Here is an 18,456-nt window from a genome sequence, read left to right on the forward strand (position 1 = left end):
TTAAAGTTGAGAACGCCACAGAGATTTGTGCTGCGGAAGGTAATGTTTGGATTGCTCGAGGTAAGTGGAGACTGCCTTTAGGGCTCAACTCTCGCTGGGGGATCGGTGGTTGGCATTGTCAGTGTTCTTGACTGGCTCTCTAGTCTATTGTGAGTCCAGCAGCTGAGAGTTGGTAGGTCAGCTGTTCAGCACTGCTGAACTTAACAGTAAGGTCAACACAGGTGAGTGGTGTTTAAGAGGACTCGAGTGAAACTATCTTCTCAAAGTTAAATCTGTATAATTTGGGGACTTTTAATTTCCAGGGATGGTTCCCTTTGTTATTATGAATAATTGAAATTCCACTGTAGCTCACACAATCTAGATATTTTTGGGAAATGTTATTGAAAGGTTATATATCGAAAATATATTACCTGCTAAATCCATTTTGTAACTGACAATAAAGATGTTTTCAAAAGTACATTTTTTTTCTGTAAAAATGAACATTGAAATTAAGCATTTTTCATTATATAAAACCTATAAACAAGACCTATTGGACTCTTGTTTCACCAGCTAGGACACATACAGATGAAGCTTTTAATACTTTTATCACACTGATGCTTCAAGAAAAACAAGATGCAAAGAGCTGTGACGTAGTGCACATCCATTGGCTACGTCTTTGCACCCGGCCTGAACACTATATCCTTGGCACCTCAGTGTTGAATGAAGCTTTCTCTGTTTTGCAATCTAGTCTGAAAAATGGTCCCTCAACTGAGCACCTGGATTTTTCTTAGCTGATTTTCTTTGTAATGACTTAATAGGTTCCAATTCACAATTTTTGCCAGCTCCAGGCAGGACATTTTTTAAAAATTCGTTCATAGGATGTGGGCGTCGCTGGCGAGGCTGGCATTTATTGCCCATCCCTAATTGCCCTTGAGAAGGTGGTGGTGAGCTGCCTTCTTGAACCGCTGCAGTCCGTGTGGTGAAGGTTCTCCCACAGTGCTGTTAGGAAGGGAGTTCCAGGATTTTGACCCAGTGACGATGAAGGAACGGCGATATATTTCCAAGTCGGGATGGTGTTGGAGGGGAACGTCCAGATGGTGTTGTTCCCATGTGCCTGCTGCTCTTGTCCTTCTAGGTGGTAGAGGTGGCGGGTTTGGGAGGTGCTGTCGAAAAAGCCTTGGCAAGTTGCTGCAGTGCATCCTGTGGATGGTACACACTGCAGCCACAGTGTGCCGGTAGTGAAGAGAGTGAATGTTTAGGGTGGTGGATGGGGTGCCAATCAAGCAGGCTGCTTTGTCCTGGATGGTGTCGAGCTTCTTGAGTGTTGTTGGAGCTGCGCTCATCCAGGCAAGTGGAAAGTATTCCATCACACTCCTGACTTGTGCCTTGTAGATGGTGGAAAGGCTTTGGGGAGTCAGGAGGTGAGTCACTCGCCGCAGAACACCCAGCCTCTGACCTGCTCTTGTAGCCACAGTATTTATATGGCTGGTCCAGTTAAGTTTCTGGTCAATGATGACGCCCAGGATGTTGATGGTGGGGAATTCGGCGATGGTAATGCCGTTGAATGTCAAGGGGAGGTGGTTAGACTCTCTCTTGTTGGATTTGGTCATTGCCTGGCACTTGTCTGGCGCAAATGTTACTTGCCACTTATGAGCCCAAGCCTGGATGTTGTCCAGGTCTTGCTGCACGCGGGCTCGGACTGCTTCATTATTTGAGGGGTTGCGAATGGAACGGAACACTACGCAATCATCAGCGAACATCCCCATTTCTGACCTTATGATGGAGGGAAGGTCATTGATGAAGCAACTGAAGATGGTTGGGCCTCGGACACTGCCCTGAGGAACTCCTGCAGAAATGCCCTGGGGCTGAGAGGATTGGCCTCCAACAACCACTACCATCTTCCTTTGTGCTAGGTATGACTCCAGCCACTGGAGAGTTTCCCCCCTGATTCCCATTGACTTCAATTTTACTAGGGCTCCTTGGTGCCACACTTGGTCAAATGCTGCCTTGATGTCACTCTCACCTCACCTTTGGAATTCAGTTCTTTTGTCCATGTTTGGACCAAGGCTGTAATGAGGTCTGGCACCGAGTGGTCCTGGCGGAACCCAAACTGAGCATTGGTGAGCAGGTTATTGATGAGTAAGTGCCGCATGATTGCACTGTCGACGACACCTTCCATCACTTTGCTGACAATTGAGAGTAGACTGATGGGGCGGTAATTGGCCGGATTGGATTTGTCCTGCTTTTTGTGGACAGGACATACCTGGGCAATTTTCCACATTGTCGGGTAGATGCCAGCGTAGTAGCTGTACTGGATCAGCTTGTCTAGAGGCGCAGCTCGTTCTGGAGCATAAGACTTCAGCACTACAGCCGGGATGTTGTCGGGGCCCATAGCCTTTGCTGTATCCAGTGCACTCAGCCGTTTCTTGATATCACGTGGAGTGAATCGAGTTGGCTGAAGACTGGCTTCTGTGATGGTGGGGATATCGGGAGGAGGCCGAGATGGATCATCCACTCGGCACTTCTGGCTGAAGATGGTTGCAAAAGCTTCAGCCTTCTCTTTTGCACTCACGTGCTGGACTCTGCCATCATTGAGGATGGGGATGTTCACAGAGCCTCCTCCTCCTGTTAGTTGTTTAATTGTCCACCATCATTCACGACTGGATCTGGCAGGACTGCAGAGCTTTGATCTGATCCGTTGGTTGTGGAATCGCTTAGCTCTGTCTATGGCATGTTGCTTCCGCTGTTTAGCATGCATTAGTCCTGAGTTGTAGCTTCACCAGGTTGGCTGTAATGAGGTACGCCTGGTGCTGCTCCTGGCATGCTCTTCTACACTCCTCATTGAACCAGGGTTGATCCCCTGGCTGATGGCATGTCAGATTCTTCAGCAGGCATCTGATGTGCCATGTACTCGTTCAAGATCACACTGTAGTGAGGTGGAAGAAAACCTGTTTCTGAAGCTGTCCTTATCCTGTACAGTAAAATTGTTAATCCTGCGGTCATATTACAGAGGGGTGCTCAAAGGCAGCGTGGGTCAGAGATTGCATTACAGTACTTATAACACTAATTCTTTTATCCATTCTCCTTTCAAGCATGGCGCCCCATTTAGAATATAGGGATTAGTAAATTTACCCTGATATGTCAAGTAGTAATCATTTTCAACTTGTTAATTATTGCCCATTTCCTTCTCCCCATGTGCTTTAAATAGACAGTTGGGCTTTGGAGCAGCAGCCTATTGGTCTAGTTTGTTGCTTGGAGATTTATCTCACCAGTATGCCTGTCAGTAATTACACAAATGACTTATAGACATTTTGTCATGCCATTTCAGGTGGAGTGGCTTGCTGCAAAGTTCCAGATCTCCCTCCCTCCCTCCCTCCAACTTTCTATCTACTAGAATTTAAGGCATATTTTTCCTATTCTTCATTACTTTTCCAAGTAATGATCTCCAGAGATGGAAATACATTTTTGGAATATATTTACATTTCTCTCGCGAGAATCCTTACCGTAATAGTTTTAGCACAAGTTTGTGTATTACTTCATATTCACCTACTTCTGTACAGCTTAATATGTATATTTTTAATTGTTTCACTGGGGGATTGTGCACTGTAATAAGTTTTCCTTCATATCCTGGTACCTTTGTCTGATGCCTTATCTGCAAGTTGAAAGAACTTTAGAAGCTTAAGTTAATTTTGGGCCAAAAAATGGCATTGCATTGTTTTAATTATTATGGTAAATGGAAATGAAATCCTGGAATGTGATCCCCAAAGCACCGATTTAAAAATTCTGGAACCCCTTGTAATAATAGCAGAATATGCCGTAACTCACCAGTGAACCTAAAGATCATCCACTTTGCAGTGCCTGATTGCCATTACAAGAACTTTATAATAAGGATGAAAGTTTTCAGTTCCCATTCATGTAAATAGGAAGAGGATGGAAGACTACTACTAGATCTCTGGCCTGGAAATTAGTATTTAGACCAAGGCAGCCTTTAAGCTCACTTCTTAGGGTCTTATCAAGATGGCAACCAACACCTTTGCAGAGGATCATTGGGCAGCTCGCGACATAATCTTGAGGACGCTTCAATCTTTTTAATTCTTATTAAAAGTGTTTTGTATATTTTTTTAAAAACTCAGTTATTCCCACATGTATAAACAGAATATATCCTTTCTTTGATTGATTATTATAGTTTGTTCCAAATGTGATAGGATATGCTGGAAGAAAAATGGCAGTGAATTAAACACTAAATCAAAAGCAAAATACTGCAGATGCTGGAAATCTGAAATAAAAACAGATGCTTTGCACTTCTCCAGCATTTTCTGTTTTTCTTTCAGATTTCCAGCATCCACAGTCTTTTGCTTGTGATAGGTTATGCTGTCTGCTCAGTAATGTCTGATGGGAATCCTCACAAAGATGACCAAAAATTGGAAGGCAAAATGGAACGAAAGCCTCCTTTTCCCCCTCCCCTTTCATGTGCAGATTTTAAATGCAAGGAGGATACTGTAGTATTATTCAGTGTCTGGAAACTTCAATTGTATATGACATTTCAATATAATTCACTGCAGCTTTTAAATTGTATATCCTGCTACAGTTCAGATTTAGTGAAGAGTCTCTTGCTGATGAGTTACATTGTGATCCTGAAGCTGATTTTTCAAACTCCTCCCCCTCTTTCCCCAGCAGCCCCATATCAAGTAAAACATCTGCTGGCAACAGCTGAATTTCTCCATGTGGAGACCTGGCATCACTTCTACCCTTCACATGGGAGGAAGAAGGGAAGGAGCTTCCAGCTGGAGCACAATTAGCATCGCATGATTGTAACCTTTGTGCTTTTGACTTAAAAAAAAGCCTGTGATGATTGAAAGTAAAGAATACCGCTTTATTTTGTGCCATGTTTTACAAAGAGATTTCTCCACTTTTCATTTGTCCTGTTGTACCTATGATCAGAGGTAGTGACGTTTTGTTTATTGCCGGTTTTGCATTCCACACATTGGCAACTGAATTGCAAAAGGTAACGTTCTTTATCTGGGTATGTTCTATTCAATATAAACTACCTTCTCAAAAGCCATACAAGTAGTACAAGACCACCTTCATTAATCTTAATGTAAAAACAGTCACAGACAAAAAGAAGTCTATTCAAACCACTTCTTTGTGACACTCCAGCTTAATATCCAACTGGATTTAGAACACATCTGATGTATTTGTCTCTACTACCTGGCAGATTGTTCTAAACATCGATCATCCCTCGAGTTCAAGAAGTTCTTCCTCATATCTATTCTAAATTTAGTTTTCATTCATTTAAATTTCTACCATCTGGTCGTACTGGCCTGGCTCACTTTGCAGTAGTATTCTGTGTTGACCTTATTTATATCATTTAATATTTCATGTACTTCAATGAGGGCCCCTTTAATCTCTCTCTCTCTTGCGCTCTCTCTCTCTCTCTCTCTCTCTCTCTCTCTCAACTGTAGATCGTGAGTTTTTCTAATCGCTCATCATAGCTCATCCCTTTCTCACGGGATCATTTTGGCTGCTGTTTCCCTGTCCTTGTCAAATGCATGAACATGCTTCTTGTGGCATGTTGATCAGACTTAAATATAGTACCTCAAGTGTAGTCTGACCAGTGCATTGTAACCTCTCTGGACATGACCTCCACTGCACTTTGCTGGCAATATTGGCTTTTTAAAATTGCTTTGTATATTGAAAGTGATGGTTCTATTTTTACTCTTGGTTCCCTTTTCAAATCTGAGATTAATTCTATTCCATTAATTGCGTTCTTATTTTGTGCATTTGTTTGTCCAGTGTACAGTTCTTTACATTAAAGTGTGTGTTCCCAAATGTTTAGAGTTTTTTGTTTGGCTGCATACTTATCTTAACATTTTAATCTGTTTGCAGCAGCCGTAAAAAGCCTGACTTTTAAGAATTTTAATGGTTTATCTATTATTGAAAAGGCAGTTTAAATGAAGCATGCATTAGAGAACCTTACAGAAGACCGTCTGTTAGAACTCTGTTTTTGGATGACAGAAATTTGCCTGAATTTCAAGTTTTTTAACATGCTGAATTTCTCAACTTTTTCTTTAAAACGTTTACAAAACAAACATGGATATAAGCAAACCATAAGGATAGTGCTGACTTTGTAAGAGTGAGATGGGTATAATGTTTTGTGTCTAATGTGATGGTAGCTTATTTTACACATTACTTCTAAAGTTTCAAACACACTTAATATTAACAGTTTTGGAAAGATACGGTTGAAGACCATGAAGTGCGGGAGCTTATTGGAGATAAAAGTCACAGATCTAAAGGTAAGATGAAGTTACTTAACACCCGCAGTGAAGGCTAACACAGATGTAAATATTCAGCTGTTGTGGAGACTGTTGGAATCTCAGTCCAGAAGGCTGAGTTTTTAAAGTTTTCCACCTTCACCGTCATTGAGACCGTTTATCTGAAATTACTTCGCTCTCTTGTTGCAAGGTGAAGTGCTGCTTGGCAGTGGTGTATTCTACCTAGGAGGAATCTCATCCAACATGAGCCTACCGGCCAGCTCTCTAATGGAGAGGCTCATGACCTGGAATGAAGAAGCCTTGCAGAAGCACTGGGTTTTGATTGTTATGGGGTTGGGGGAGAAGAGGGAAGGGAACCGGAGCGATTTTGAGAGCAGTGTTAAAATTATTGGTAATGTAAATTCTGGAATGGTAGAGGGAAGCAAGAGAATGGGGAACTTTTAATGTTAAGAATGAGGTGAAAGTTGAATTTTGACTCAAAAAGGGAAGGGTTTGTTCACAGCAGATGGTGCTGTTGTAATAATATGGCAAATAATTAAATTGGTTAATGTAATACAGTATCACCATCTACTGGCAGAAAATTACACTGCATCAAAAAATTCCTGGTGTTCCCCAAACCAGATTAGAGGGGCAGTGCTGGAAGGGGGTAGGGGCTGTGATAGGATTCCAATTAATCAGTTTTAGGCAGGTATTGCTTTTGAATATGGGGTCTGTCAATTCTTGCGTGTTTATATTCTGGAAGAAGTTCCTTTTAATATGTTACAGCTACTGGTGCCAGTTTATCTTGCATGGTAGATTTCAGAGCACTGGCAGCAATACTGAAGTAACTGCAGAACCACGCACATGCCGTTCAAAAGTCACAATCGCAACAACTCCCCCTGTGCAACCTGCCGCATGTTCAGTTACTCGGTGCAGTGGACTCAGAGCTGATGAATTCGCCCACTTTTGAAATCTTTTATCTTTTTTGAAAAAAAACTTTTTCTTCCCACACACTATTGAAAGGACAGGCAAATTTCTGGTAATATTAGTGTTGAGCCTACTACTAGGAGACATCTGAATGACACAGGTAGCCATTGTCTTCCCTTTCTCCTTCCCCCCCCCCCCCCCCCCCATTGGAACACACCTGGCCAAAGCTTGTGACTGTGACTGGCATTGAGATAAATCACTACGTTTAACAAAATCCATACTCTGTACCACATCATATTAGGGGCACTGCTGTAATATTAATTGCTTACATGTGTGAGACTATGCAGGGAGTGTTGGCTATTCGAGACTGGAGTGCTGATGTCAGCTGCAATGCCGGCAGACGTCAGATAACTCATCGTACACTAAATTGCAACCATGGCCCATTTACAAAAACATTCTAAACAGCAAGACTCTCAGAGAAAACAAGCAAGTTAATTTGAAAGTATGTGATGAAAGTTTAGTAAAAACGCTGTCAAGAATTTTTTTCTTCTTTATCGTAGTTTATCTTTGGTGCAGAATTAGAATCATAGATGTTTAGTGCACAGAAGGCCACTATGCCCATTATATTTATCAGGCTGTTTGCTAGAGTAATCTAAAACTAGTCCCACTGTCCTATTCTGTTCCCATAGCCCTGTATCTTCCTTACTTCAAAATAGAGCCATATGCACGTACAGCATACAAAAAAATTGTAACTGATTCTAGAAAACTGATATGGAATAGTTTACTAGCTTAGACTTCAGTTCAGGTGATAGTTAAAAATCCAAAGCGCAAACATTAAATGTAATGCCTCCAGCTAATGGGCTTTATTTGAATGTTTTATGATGATCTGTCCTTTTTATGACCTATTGGTGCTGTATTTTTGATTCAATAATGTAGCTATATTTATTCCAGAATTAACACTGTTTTCATAAATTATGTTCATTAAGCTGCTTAACAAAGACAATTTTAAAATACTACAGCATGTACGATGGAGAGATAGCCACTCAGATACTGTAATGACTGTATTTTATCATTTTGTTTCAATCTTTGCCCCACCCCGCCAAACCCTAGAAGCTGCTAGCGATGATCGATGGGACTCTGTCTTGTTCCACCCTCCACAGAAATTGGGCATTAACGACTTGGAAGGACAAAGGGTGCTACAGATAGCTGTTATTATCCACAATCTGTCCATGGAAGAAGGAAACGCCAAGCTGTTAGCTAACCGAACGTGCCTGCGGTTTCTGCTGCTATGTGCTCACAATAGACACGTCTCACTCAAGCAAATGGGTCTGGACACACTGGGAAATGTAATGACAGAGGTAAGAACACAGATACTGGGTGTCTGGGTGTTTTTCTCATAGGTGGGTCAAGCTGTTCAATGCTGAATATCTTGGAATTGCAAAATATGGACTTATAATTGTATGGAACTCAAAGAATCTTGATTTTTTTTTCAAGCTCCTGAAAGATTATTATTTGTGCACCATATCAAAGTGACCATCTCAGCAGAAGTTATAGATGATTCAAGCTAAATATATACCTGATACAGCAATGAAATTCCAATAGACCAAGGTTTCTTTTCAGTCGCTGCCATTTGTTTGAGTTCCTGATCGAAATATAAAATGGGAACCAGTGGACGTAGTGTATTTAGACTTCCAGAAGGCATTCGACAAGGTGCCACATAAAAGATTATTGCTCAAGATAAAGAATCACTGGACTGGGGGTAATATTCTGGCATGGGTGGAGGATTGATTATCTAACAGGAAGCAGAGAGTTGGGATAAATGGTTCATTCTCAGACTGGCAACCAGTAGTCAGTGGTGTTCCGCAGGGGTCGGTGCTGGGTCCCCAACTCTTTACAATCTATATTAACGATTTGGAGGAGGGGACCGAGTGTAATGTATCAAAGTTTGCAGATGATACAAAGATGGGAGGGAAAGTGGAGAGTGAGGAGGACATAAAAAACCTACAAGGGGGATATAGACAGGCTGGGTGAGTGGGCGGAGATTTGGCAGATGCAATACAATATTGGAAAATGTGAGGTTATGCACTTTGGCAGGAAAAATCAGAGAGCAAGTTATTATCTTAATGGCGAGAAACTGGAAAGTACTGCAGTACAAAGGGATCTGGGGGTCCTAGAGCAAGAAAATCAAAAAGTTAGTATGCAGGTGCAGCAGGTGATCAAGAAGGCCAACGGAATGTTGGCTTTTATTGCTAGGGGGATAGAATATAAAAACAGGGAGGTATTGCTGCAGTTATATAAGGTATTGGTGAGACCGCACCTGGAATACTGCATACAGTTTTGGTCTCCATACTTAAGAAAAAGACGTACTTGCTCTCGAGGGAGTACAAAGAAGGTTCACTCGGTTAATCCCGGGGATGAGGGGGTGGACATATGAGGAGAGGTTGAGTAGATTGGGACTCTATTCATTGGAGTTCAGAAGAATGAGAGGCGATCTTATTGAAACATGTAAGATTGTGAAGGGGCTTGATCGGGTGGATGCAGTAAGGATGTTCTCAAGGATGGGTGAAACTAGAACTAGGGGGCATAATCTTAGAATAAGGGGCTGCTCTTTCAAAACTGAGATGAGGAGAAACTTCTTCACTCAGAGGGTAGTAGGTCTGTGGAATTTGCTGCCCCAGGAAGCTGTGGAAGCTACATCATTAAATAAATTTAAAACAGAAATAGACAGTTTCCTAGAAGTAAAGGGAATTAGGGGTTATGGGGAGCGGGCAGGAAATTGGACATGAATTTAAATTTGAGGTTAGGATCAGATCAGCCATGATCTTATTGAATGGCGGAGCAGGCTCGAGGGGCCGATTGGCCTACTCCTGCTCCTATTTCTTACGTTCTTATAATGAGGGGTTAAATTCACAGAATGCACACACTTTTGAGAAAGAGATTAGATCCAGCTGATTCTCCAGGAAAAGTGGTGCTTCTGTATACCACATGAGCTTGAGACAATAGCGGTTTAAGATGTTCCAGTAAACAGTCACAGATACACAATGGGTTGGAATGGCTTCATTCATGGAAGCTCAGCAGGTGGGGCAAGCTGTCAGGGAAGCCCGCACCTAGGAGAATAATAGCCAGTGTGATTGGCAGCTCAACTGGACACTGAGAACTACGGAAGGGTCAGAGGTCAAGCCTTTGGCTTCCTGAAAAGCTAAGAAAGGACGGTCTGCAAAAATCTGGTGTGAAAGCTTGACGCAGTGGTCAAGAAGCCTCGTCTTGAGTTTAGCACCAACTAATTCCAGCGATTTGCCAGTCAGTAAGTAAATTTAGTCTGCTGACGGGGATTGTGTGATGTGATTTGTTTTCTGTGTTACAAGGGTTGTTGTGAAATAGATGGCCATTCATTGGAGACATTATTCTGTTTATTCATGTATTATGTGCATAAAAAATTGTTTGTTGGCTTAAAATGGCCTCGTTTCACTAGAACATTCATAAATCCGTCTTTTAGAAGATGAAAACTCATTTGGGGGTTGTATGAGATTACAGTATCCAGTTCACACAGAGGGGTTTCATTGTTATGTCCTGGGTCACGCTATTCGCATATCTAGAAATTGGACTGTAAAGGTTGTCAGCTGTTGTTTTTCAGATTGGCTCCGATTGCCAGTTGAAAGTTTTAAGCAACGATACAGGGCTAGATAATATTTAAAAACTGTAAAGCATGGGCTTTTTGAAAATATGGCAATGCTCCAATCAAATTGGCACAGCCAAAGAAATATGTATGCACATGCTATAGTACTCCTGCAAGCCAATTTTTGGTTGAGCAGCATGCATGTACATAAGATACTGGATGTCCTCATCCTCAGCCTTCAGGGAAGTTCATGCACTTACTGTGTGGCTGAGGGTTGAAGTGTGGTCAAAGTCGAATGACTGGAAGGATAGAGATTTCCCGCTGAGGGAGAATAGGCATCACTGAGGAACAAAAGCACCATCAAAAACTCACCTTATGGTTATTTGGAAGATTAACGCACAATAATTGAAGTTCTGAAGTTTTAATAATAAGAACCTCCCATGTCTGAGGGAAAAAAATCTTGAGGGAGGCCAATAAACAAACATATATGATGAACCTTGCTTAATGAATTTAAAAACTCTGAGAAAAAGAAGGAAAAAAGTAATCAAAAGGGGGAAAATGCAAAAATGCTGGCTTTTAGGGGTGTTCTTCCCATTTCAGAAGGTGGCAACCTTACTCTTTCTTTGTTAATCGGAAAATGGGGAGGGGGAGGAGATAAACTGTCCAGATTCCGTATTGGAAAAGCTGACTCTCCGATGTATCATGCTTATTGGTTCTGATCAGAAATTCAACCTCCATGTGTTTAATTTATTATAAGTGGTCTTCATCGAAAAAACAAAACACATAGAGGTAAATATGACATTGCTGGAGCCTGATGTAATCATTATCAGCTAACAGACGACTAGACTGGTAAAACTCTCTAGAGAGGCCCAAGTGTGATCTCAGCCACAGTTGGTGTTCAAGGTCATATTCTGTTTTGAAAATCGAGTGCTGACTTATCTACTAGATGATCTGAGTAAATTGTTATAAGTATAGTAGTCCCAGTTTGCAGTGTATCTGATTAGCTTACAGTTTTCTGGAAACTTGTATGCAGCCCATTCCTAATGATTCAAGATGTGGAGATGCCGGTGATGGACTGGGGTTGACAATTGTAAACAACGTTACAACACCTAGTTATAGTCCAACAATTTTATTTTAAAATTCACAAGCTTTCGGAGGCTTCCTCCTTCCTCAGGTGAATGTCAAGAAATCCTCGAACCTCTCGCATTTATAAATCACAGAACAATACCTGGTGATTACAGACAGTCTTTTCAACTGCCCGTTGCCAAGGCAACCAAAGTGTTCAGACAGATAGGTGTTACCTACAGGGCCACCAAATATACAAACGGCCAGAACAAAAAAAGAACAGAGAGAGAGGCAGAAACATAGAAACATCCGGAAGGAAAAGACAGCAATTGACCCGTTATATTAAAAACAGATAACTTTTGTTCGCTGGTGGGGTTACGTGTAGCATGACATGAACCCAAGATCCCGGTTGAGGCCGTCCTCATGGGTGCGGAACTTGGCTATCAATTTCTGCTCGACGATTTTGCGTTGTCGTGTGTCTCGAAGGCCGCCTTGGAGTACGCTTACCCGAAGGTCGGTGGCTGAATGTCCTTGACTGCTGAAGTGTTCCCCGACTGGGAGGGAACCCTCCTGTCTGGCAATTGTCGCGCGGTGTCCGTTCATCCATTGTCGCAGCGTCTGCATGGTCTCGCCAATGTACCATGCTTTGGGGCATCCTTTCCTGCAACGTATGAGGTAGACAACGTTGGCCAAGTCACAGGAGTATGAACCATGTACCTGGTGGGTGGTGTCCTCTCGTGTGATAGTGGTAGATGCCAGATCATCGACACAGATACCACCATCACACGAGAGGACACCACCCACCAGGTGCATGGTTCATACTCCTGTGACTCGGCCAACGTTGTCTACCTCATACGTTGCAGGAAAGGATGCCCCAAAGCATGGTACATTGGCGAGACCATGCAGACGCTGCGACAACGGATGAACGGACACCGCGCGACAATCGCCAGACAGGAGGGTTCCCTCCCAGTCGGGGAACACTTCAGCAGTCAAGGACATTCAGCCACCGACCTTCGGGTAAGCGTACTCCAAGGCGGCCTTCGAGACACACGACAACGCAAAATCGTCGAGCAGAAATTGATAGCCAAGTTCCGCACCCATGAGGACAGCCTCAACCGGGATCTTGGGTTCATGTCACGCTACACGTAACCCCACCAGCGAACAAAAGTTATCTGTTTTTAATATAACGGGTCAATTGCTGTCTTTTCCTTCCGGATGTTTCTATGTTTCTGCCTCTTTTTTTTGTTCTGGCCATTTGTATATTCGGTGGCCCTGTAGGTAACACCTATCTGTCTGCACACTTTGGTTGCCTTGGCAACGGGCAGTTGAAAAGACTATCTGTAATCACCAGGTATTGTTCTGTGATTTATAAATGCGAGAGGTTCGAGGATTTCTTGACATTCACCTGAGGAAGGAGGAAGCCTCCGAAAGCTAATGATTCAAAGCTGTTTTTAATGCTAAAAAAACTAGAATTACCCAGTAATTCAAATTAAGAGTAGACTACAATAATATGATTATCATGGTAGGTACAGCACAGGAAGAGGATATTCGGTCCATTGTGCCTGTGCCGGCTCTTTGAAAGAGCTATCCAATTAGTTCCATTCCCCTGCTCTTTCCTCATAGCCCTGTAAATTTTTTCCCTTAAGTATTTATCCAATTCCCTTTTGAAAATTACTATTGAATCTGCTTCTACCACCCTTTCAGACAGTGCATTCCAGATCATTACAACTCGCTGCGTAAAAAAATGTTTCCTTATGACGTCTCTGGCTCTTCTGCCGATCACTTAAATCTGTGTCCTCTGGTTACTGACCCTTCTGCCACTGGAAACAGTTTCTCCTCATTCACTCTATCAAAACCATTCATGATTTTGAACACATCTATCAAATCTTTTCTTAACCTTCTCTGCTCTAAGGAGAACAATCCTAACTTCTCCAATCTCTCCATATAACTGAAGTCTCTTATCCCTGGTACCATTCTAGTAAATCTCTTCTGCACCCTCTCTAAGGCCTTGACATCCTTCCTAAAGTGTGGTGCCCAGAATTGAACTTAATATTCCAGCTGAGGCCTAACCAGTGATTTATAAAGGTTTAGCACAACTTCCTTGTTTTTGTACTGTATGCCTCTATTAATAAAGCCAAGGATCTCTCATGCTTTTTTAACAGCATTCTCAACTTGACCTGCCATCTTCAAAGATTTGTGTACATACACCCCCAGGTCTCTCTGTTCTTGCACCCTCTTTAAAATTGTATAGTTTAGTTTATATTGCCTTTTCTCATTCTTCCTACCAAAATGTCTCATTTCACACTTCTCGGCATTAAATTTCATCTGCCATGTGTCTGCCCAGTTCACAAGTCTGTCTATGTACTCCTGAAGTCGGTTACTATCCTCCACATTGTTTACTACATTTCTGAATTTTGTGTCCTCTTCAAACTTCGAAGTTATACCCTCTATACCCAAGTCCAGGGCATTAATATATATATATTATGATTTAATATTTGTTGCAACATTTTTGAAATGCTGGTACTGTATGTTGTTCCATCAAACTGTCCTTGTAATTCCCTACCAGAAAATGATAGAATTCCCATCTAGTTTGAAGGCAGGATTCCTAAGGGGAGACCTACAGTAGGGATGGAGGAAATTCCTATAATCAGATAAAGCAGAAGTAAGTTGCTATCCATCAAGTATGCCTGAAGCCACAGCTTCAGAAAGGGTTCCCACAGCGTCAGTGATTTCCTGCTTTCTTGTACGTTGTCTTTGACAGTCTGAGTAAAATTACCAGTAGTCCTGCAGTTGAGGGCACTTGTGCTGCAGACTGCAGTCCAGTAGGACTTGCTTAAACTGCCCAAATGCAAACATTAATTCCCTTAACCAATTATGTGAAGAGGCTCATCCTGTTCCATCTTGCTGGGCTGGATTCAAGCAAGCCACACATTTCATGTTTAACATCCTCAAGATGACTTATTCAGATCAGCCCTGCTTGCGGAGTTCTTAACTTCACTTTTCTTTTCAGCTGCAGTTGGATCCCATTGACTTCCAAAGTACCCAGGTGATTTTTCACACCATTACGAAATGCCTTTATTCTTCAGACAAGTGGTTTCGAATTCGAGGTAAGTCTGCCTGTCTGCAGATTGATAGATACAGTATAGTTAGTTGTTGTGGTACTTGGAATACATGACACATGAATGTTTTTAAGTCTATAAGGAACACTTTTTTGGACTGTCTAATGATTTTTATGGCAGCCACATCAGGTTATGTTGGAAAGTTTGGTATCTGCCTCCGTAAGTCGATGGCCCTTTTTTTTTACACTCAGGTGCAGTGAAGCAATTTTTTTTGAGGTAAGGGTATGAAGGGATATGGAGCAAAGGTGGGAAAATGGAGTTGAGGCACAGATCAGCTATGATCTAATTGAATAGTGGAGCAGGCCCAAGGGGGCTGAATGGCCTGCTCCTGTTTCTTTGTTCCTAACTCTCTCTGATATTTTGTTGTACACGTAAATAACTGTTCATCAACTGCATTTAAAGTCATAGAATATATATGTTATGACCTAATAACAAGATGGCTGCTATTTCATTGTTTGGTTTGACTGATGGGTTGGATAAAGGGACAGGAATGCGACGAGTGTTTTTGTATCCAAGTGCTGCCCTCACGATGTTTAGAAGCATATGATTGAGGATGTTAAGTTTCCTATAAGCTCACAGTTTGCCCTTAATTACATAGGGTTTACGTGAGAAATATATACTGCTATAGCATTGGTGCTTTTATGCCCCTATGCTTTTCCAAGTTTACATAGTTTTATTTAGAAGAAGGAATCTTGCCTGTTGTGTGAGTTATCTTTTTGCACAATGTCGCTTTTAAAATGAATTATAATCGGACTCAGTACAATGAGTAAAACACAAAGTATATCTTAAAGGTCACCTTAGTGGAGAGAGGTGCTACCTGGCCTCTCCTGTCAATTACCAGCTATGTATTTGGGAATCAGACTTCAGCCTGGATGGGATCTGAAAATGCTTCCTGTGGAAGTCACTGAACCTGAGTAAACAGAAGAGATTTACTGTGATGGTAAAAGGTACTTCTTGCTTATAGGCGCATTTTTAAAAGATTTTCTACCTTTTACCTTTCTCTGGTTGAGGCAGTAGATATATCTGGTGAAAATCAAGAACTGCATTGTTTTAAACAGTAACTCTCTACTATTATAATTTTTTGTGTTGGCAAAAGATTGTGGGAGGTGTAATTATTTTTTAAAATAAGGATGAATAGAATGGTTAAGAATACTCAAAATGGCGTAGAACAGTTAATCATAGAAGTTTGCAGCACGACAGGCAGACATCAGGCCCGTGGTGTCCGTGCCAGCTCCATGCTAGAGCAATCCAAAACTAATCCTCCTACTCCATGCTTTCTCTATAGCTCTGTACATTCCTTTGCTTCAAATATTTGTCCAATATTTCCCTTAAAAGCTGCAATGGCCTCTGCCTTAAGCACTCCCGGTGCCAAATCATCCCATGCTCCAACAATCTTTTGCGTAAAGAGATTTCTTCTAACCTCTTGTTAGTCTTCTAGTGACAATAGTCTTTCCCTATTCGCTGTATCAAAACTCATCATAATTTTTAAAACTTCTACTAAATCTCCTTGTCGCCTTCTCTACTCCAGTCGAAATAGTTGTATTATCTCAACTCTCTCTCTTCATAACTATAGCTTCTCATTCTTTGCATCATCCTGGTGAATCTACTCTTTAATCCCCTCACTATAATGGGGTGCCCAAAACTGACACAGTCCTCTTAATTATGGCTTAACCAATTTTTTGTACAAATTTATCAATACTTCTTCACTCTTGTATTCTATGCATCTATTTATAGGAACAGGAGTGGGCCATTCAGCCCCTCAAGCCTCTTCTGCCATTCAATTAGATCATTACTCCATTTACCTGCCTTAGCTACATTTCCCTTGATACCTTTACCTAACAAAAATGAAACCCAAAATGCTGTTGGCCGTTTTTATGGTTTTATCTATCTGCACTCACACTTTTCAGGGAATTATGTACTGGAACTCTTAAATCTCTCTTCATCCACATCCTTCAGCATCTTTCCATTAAGCGTAAACTCCCATTCCTTGCTTTTATTATAAAAATGTACCACTGTAGATTTATCCTCAGCAAATTGCACCTTCCACCTGTTTGCCCATTTTGTTAACCTGTCTGTCTTCCTGAAGTCTTTTACCATCCTCCTCAATATTTGCCAAACCTCCCACTTCTGTGTCATCAGCAAATTTCAAAATTATGTTTCCCATGCAAAAGTCCAAATCTTGTATATGTACCGAGAAAAAAAAGAAAGAACTTACATTTATATAGCGGCTTTCACAACCTGAAGACGACCCAAAGCACTTTACAGCCATTGAAGTACTTCTGAAGTGTACTTACTGTTGTAATATAGGAAATGCGGGGAGACTTCCTCTGCTCCTCTTCTAATAGTGCCATGGGATCTTTTACTTCCACCAGAGAGGGCAGCCAGGGCATCGGTTTAACATCTCATCTGAAAGACGACATCTCCAACGGCACTGAGGTGTCAGCCTAAAATTTGTGATCAAGTCTCCAGAGTGGGACTTGAATCCATAATCTTCTGACTCAGAGGCAAGTGTGCTACCAACTGAACCACAGCTGATACCACTACCAAGAACAAAAGTGAACCCAACACTAACTCCAAGGGTACACCACTTCCAACTCTTCTCCAATCTGAGCAACATCATAGAATCATAGAAAGTTACGGCACAGAAGGAGGCCATTTGGCCCATTGTGTTTGTGCCGGCCAAAAAAGAGCTATTCAGTTTAATTCCACTTTCCAGCACTTGGTCCATAGCCCTGTAGGTTACGGCACTTCAAGTGCACATCCAAGTATTTTTTAAATGAGCTGAGGGTTTCTGCCTCTACCACCCTTTCAGGCAGTGAGTTCCAGACCCGCACCACCCTCTAGGTGAAAAAAATTCTCATCAGTTCCACTCCAATCCTTCTACCAATTACTTGAAATTTATGCCCCCTGGTCACTGACCCCTCTGCTAAGGGAAATAGGTCCTCCCTATCTACTCTATCTAGTCCTGTTATAATTTTAAATACCTCAATTAAAACACCCCTCAGCCTCCTTTTTTCCAAATAAAACATCCCCAACCTATCCAATCTTTTCTCATAGCTAAAATTCTCCAGCCCTGGCAACATCCTCGTAAATCTCCTCTGTACCCTCTCTAGTACAATCACATCTCTCCTGTAATGTGATGACCAGAACTCTATGCAGTACTCAAGCTGAGGCCTAACCAATATTTTATAGAGTTCTAGCATAACCTCCCTGCTCTTATATTCTATGCCTCGGCTAATAAAGGAAAGTATCCCATATGCCTTTTTAACCACCTTATCTACCTGGCCTGCTACCTTTAGGGATCTGTGGACATGCACTCCTAGGTCCCTTTGTTCCTCGACACCTCTCAGTATCCTCCCATTTATTATGTACTCCCATGCCTTGTTTGCCCTCCCCAAATGGATTACCTCACACTTCTCTGGATTGAATTCCATTTGCCACTTTTCTGCCCACCTGACTACTCCATTGATATCTTCCTGCAGTCTACAGCTTTCTTCCT

At 41.8% G+C, this 18,456-nt stretch overlaps 2 protein-coding genes across 3 annotated transcripts in view; one reads left to right on the plus strand and one right to left on the minus strand.

Moving 5' to 3' along the window:
- Nucleotides 1-18,456, plus strand: part of LOC137344365 (AT-rich interactive domain-containing protein 2-like) — a 309,213-nt gene that overhangs the window by 232,198 nt on the left and 58,559 nt on the right. Inside the window, exons 7-9 of the mRNA XM_068007259.1 lie at nt 6,203-6,272; nt 8,268-8,515; nt 14,849-14,945. Coding sequence (XP_067863360.1) covers nt 6,203-6,272; nt 8,268-8,515; nt 14,849-14,945 — 415 coding nt within the window. The remainder of the gene's footprint in view (nt 1-6,202; nt 6,273-8,267; nt 8,516-14,848; nt 14,946-18,456) is intronic.
- tmem9 (transmembrane protein 9) overlaps nt 1-18,456 on the minus strand; it is a 571,911-nt gene that overhangs the window by 169,944 nt on the left and 383,511 nt on the right. The window lies entirely within an intron of this gene.

Source organism: Heptranchias perlo, chromosome 27 (genome assembly GCF_035084215.1).
Source record: "Heptranchias perlo isolate sHepPer1 chromosome 27, sHepPer1.hap1, whole genome shotgun sequence".
Classification (NCBI taxonomy): Eukaryota; Metazoa; Chordata; class Chondrichthyes; order Hexanchiformes; family Hexanchidae; genus Heptranchias; species Heptranchias perlo.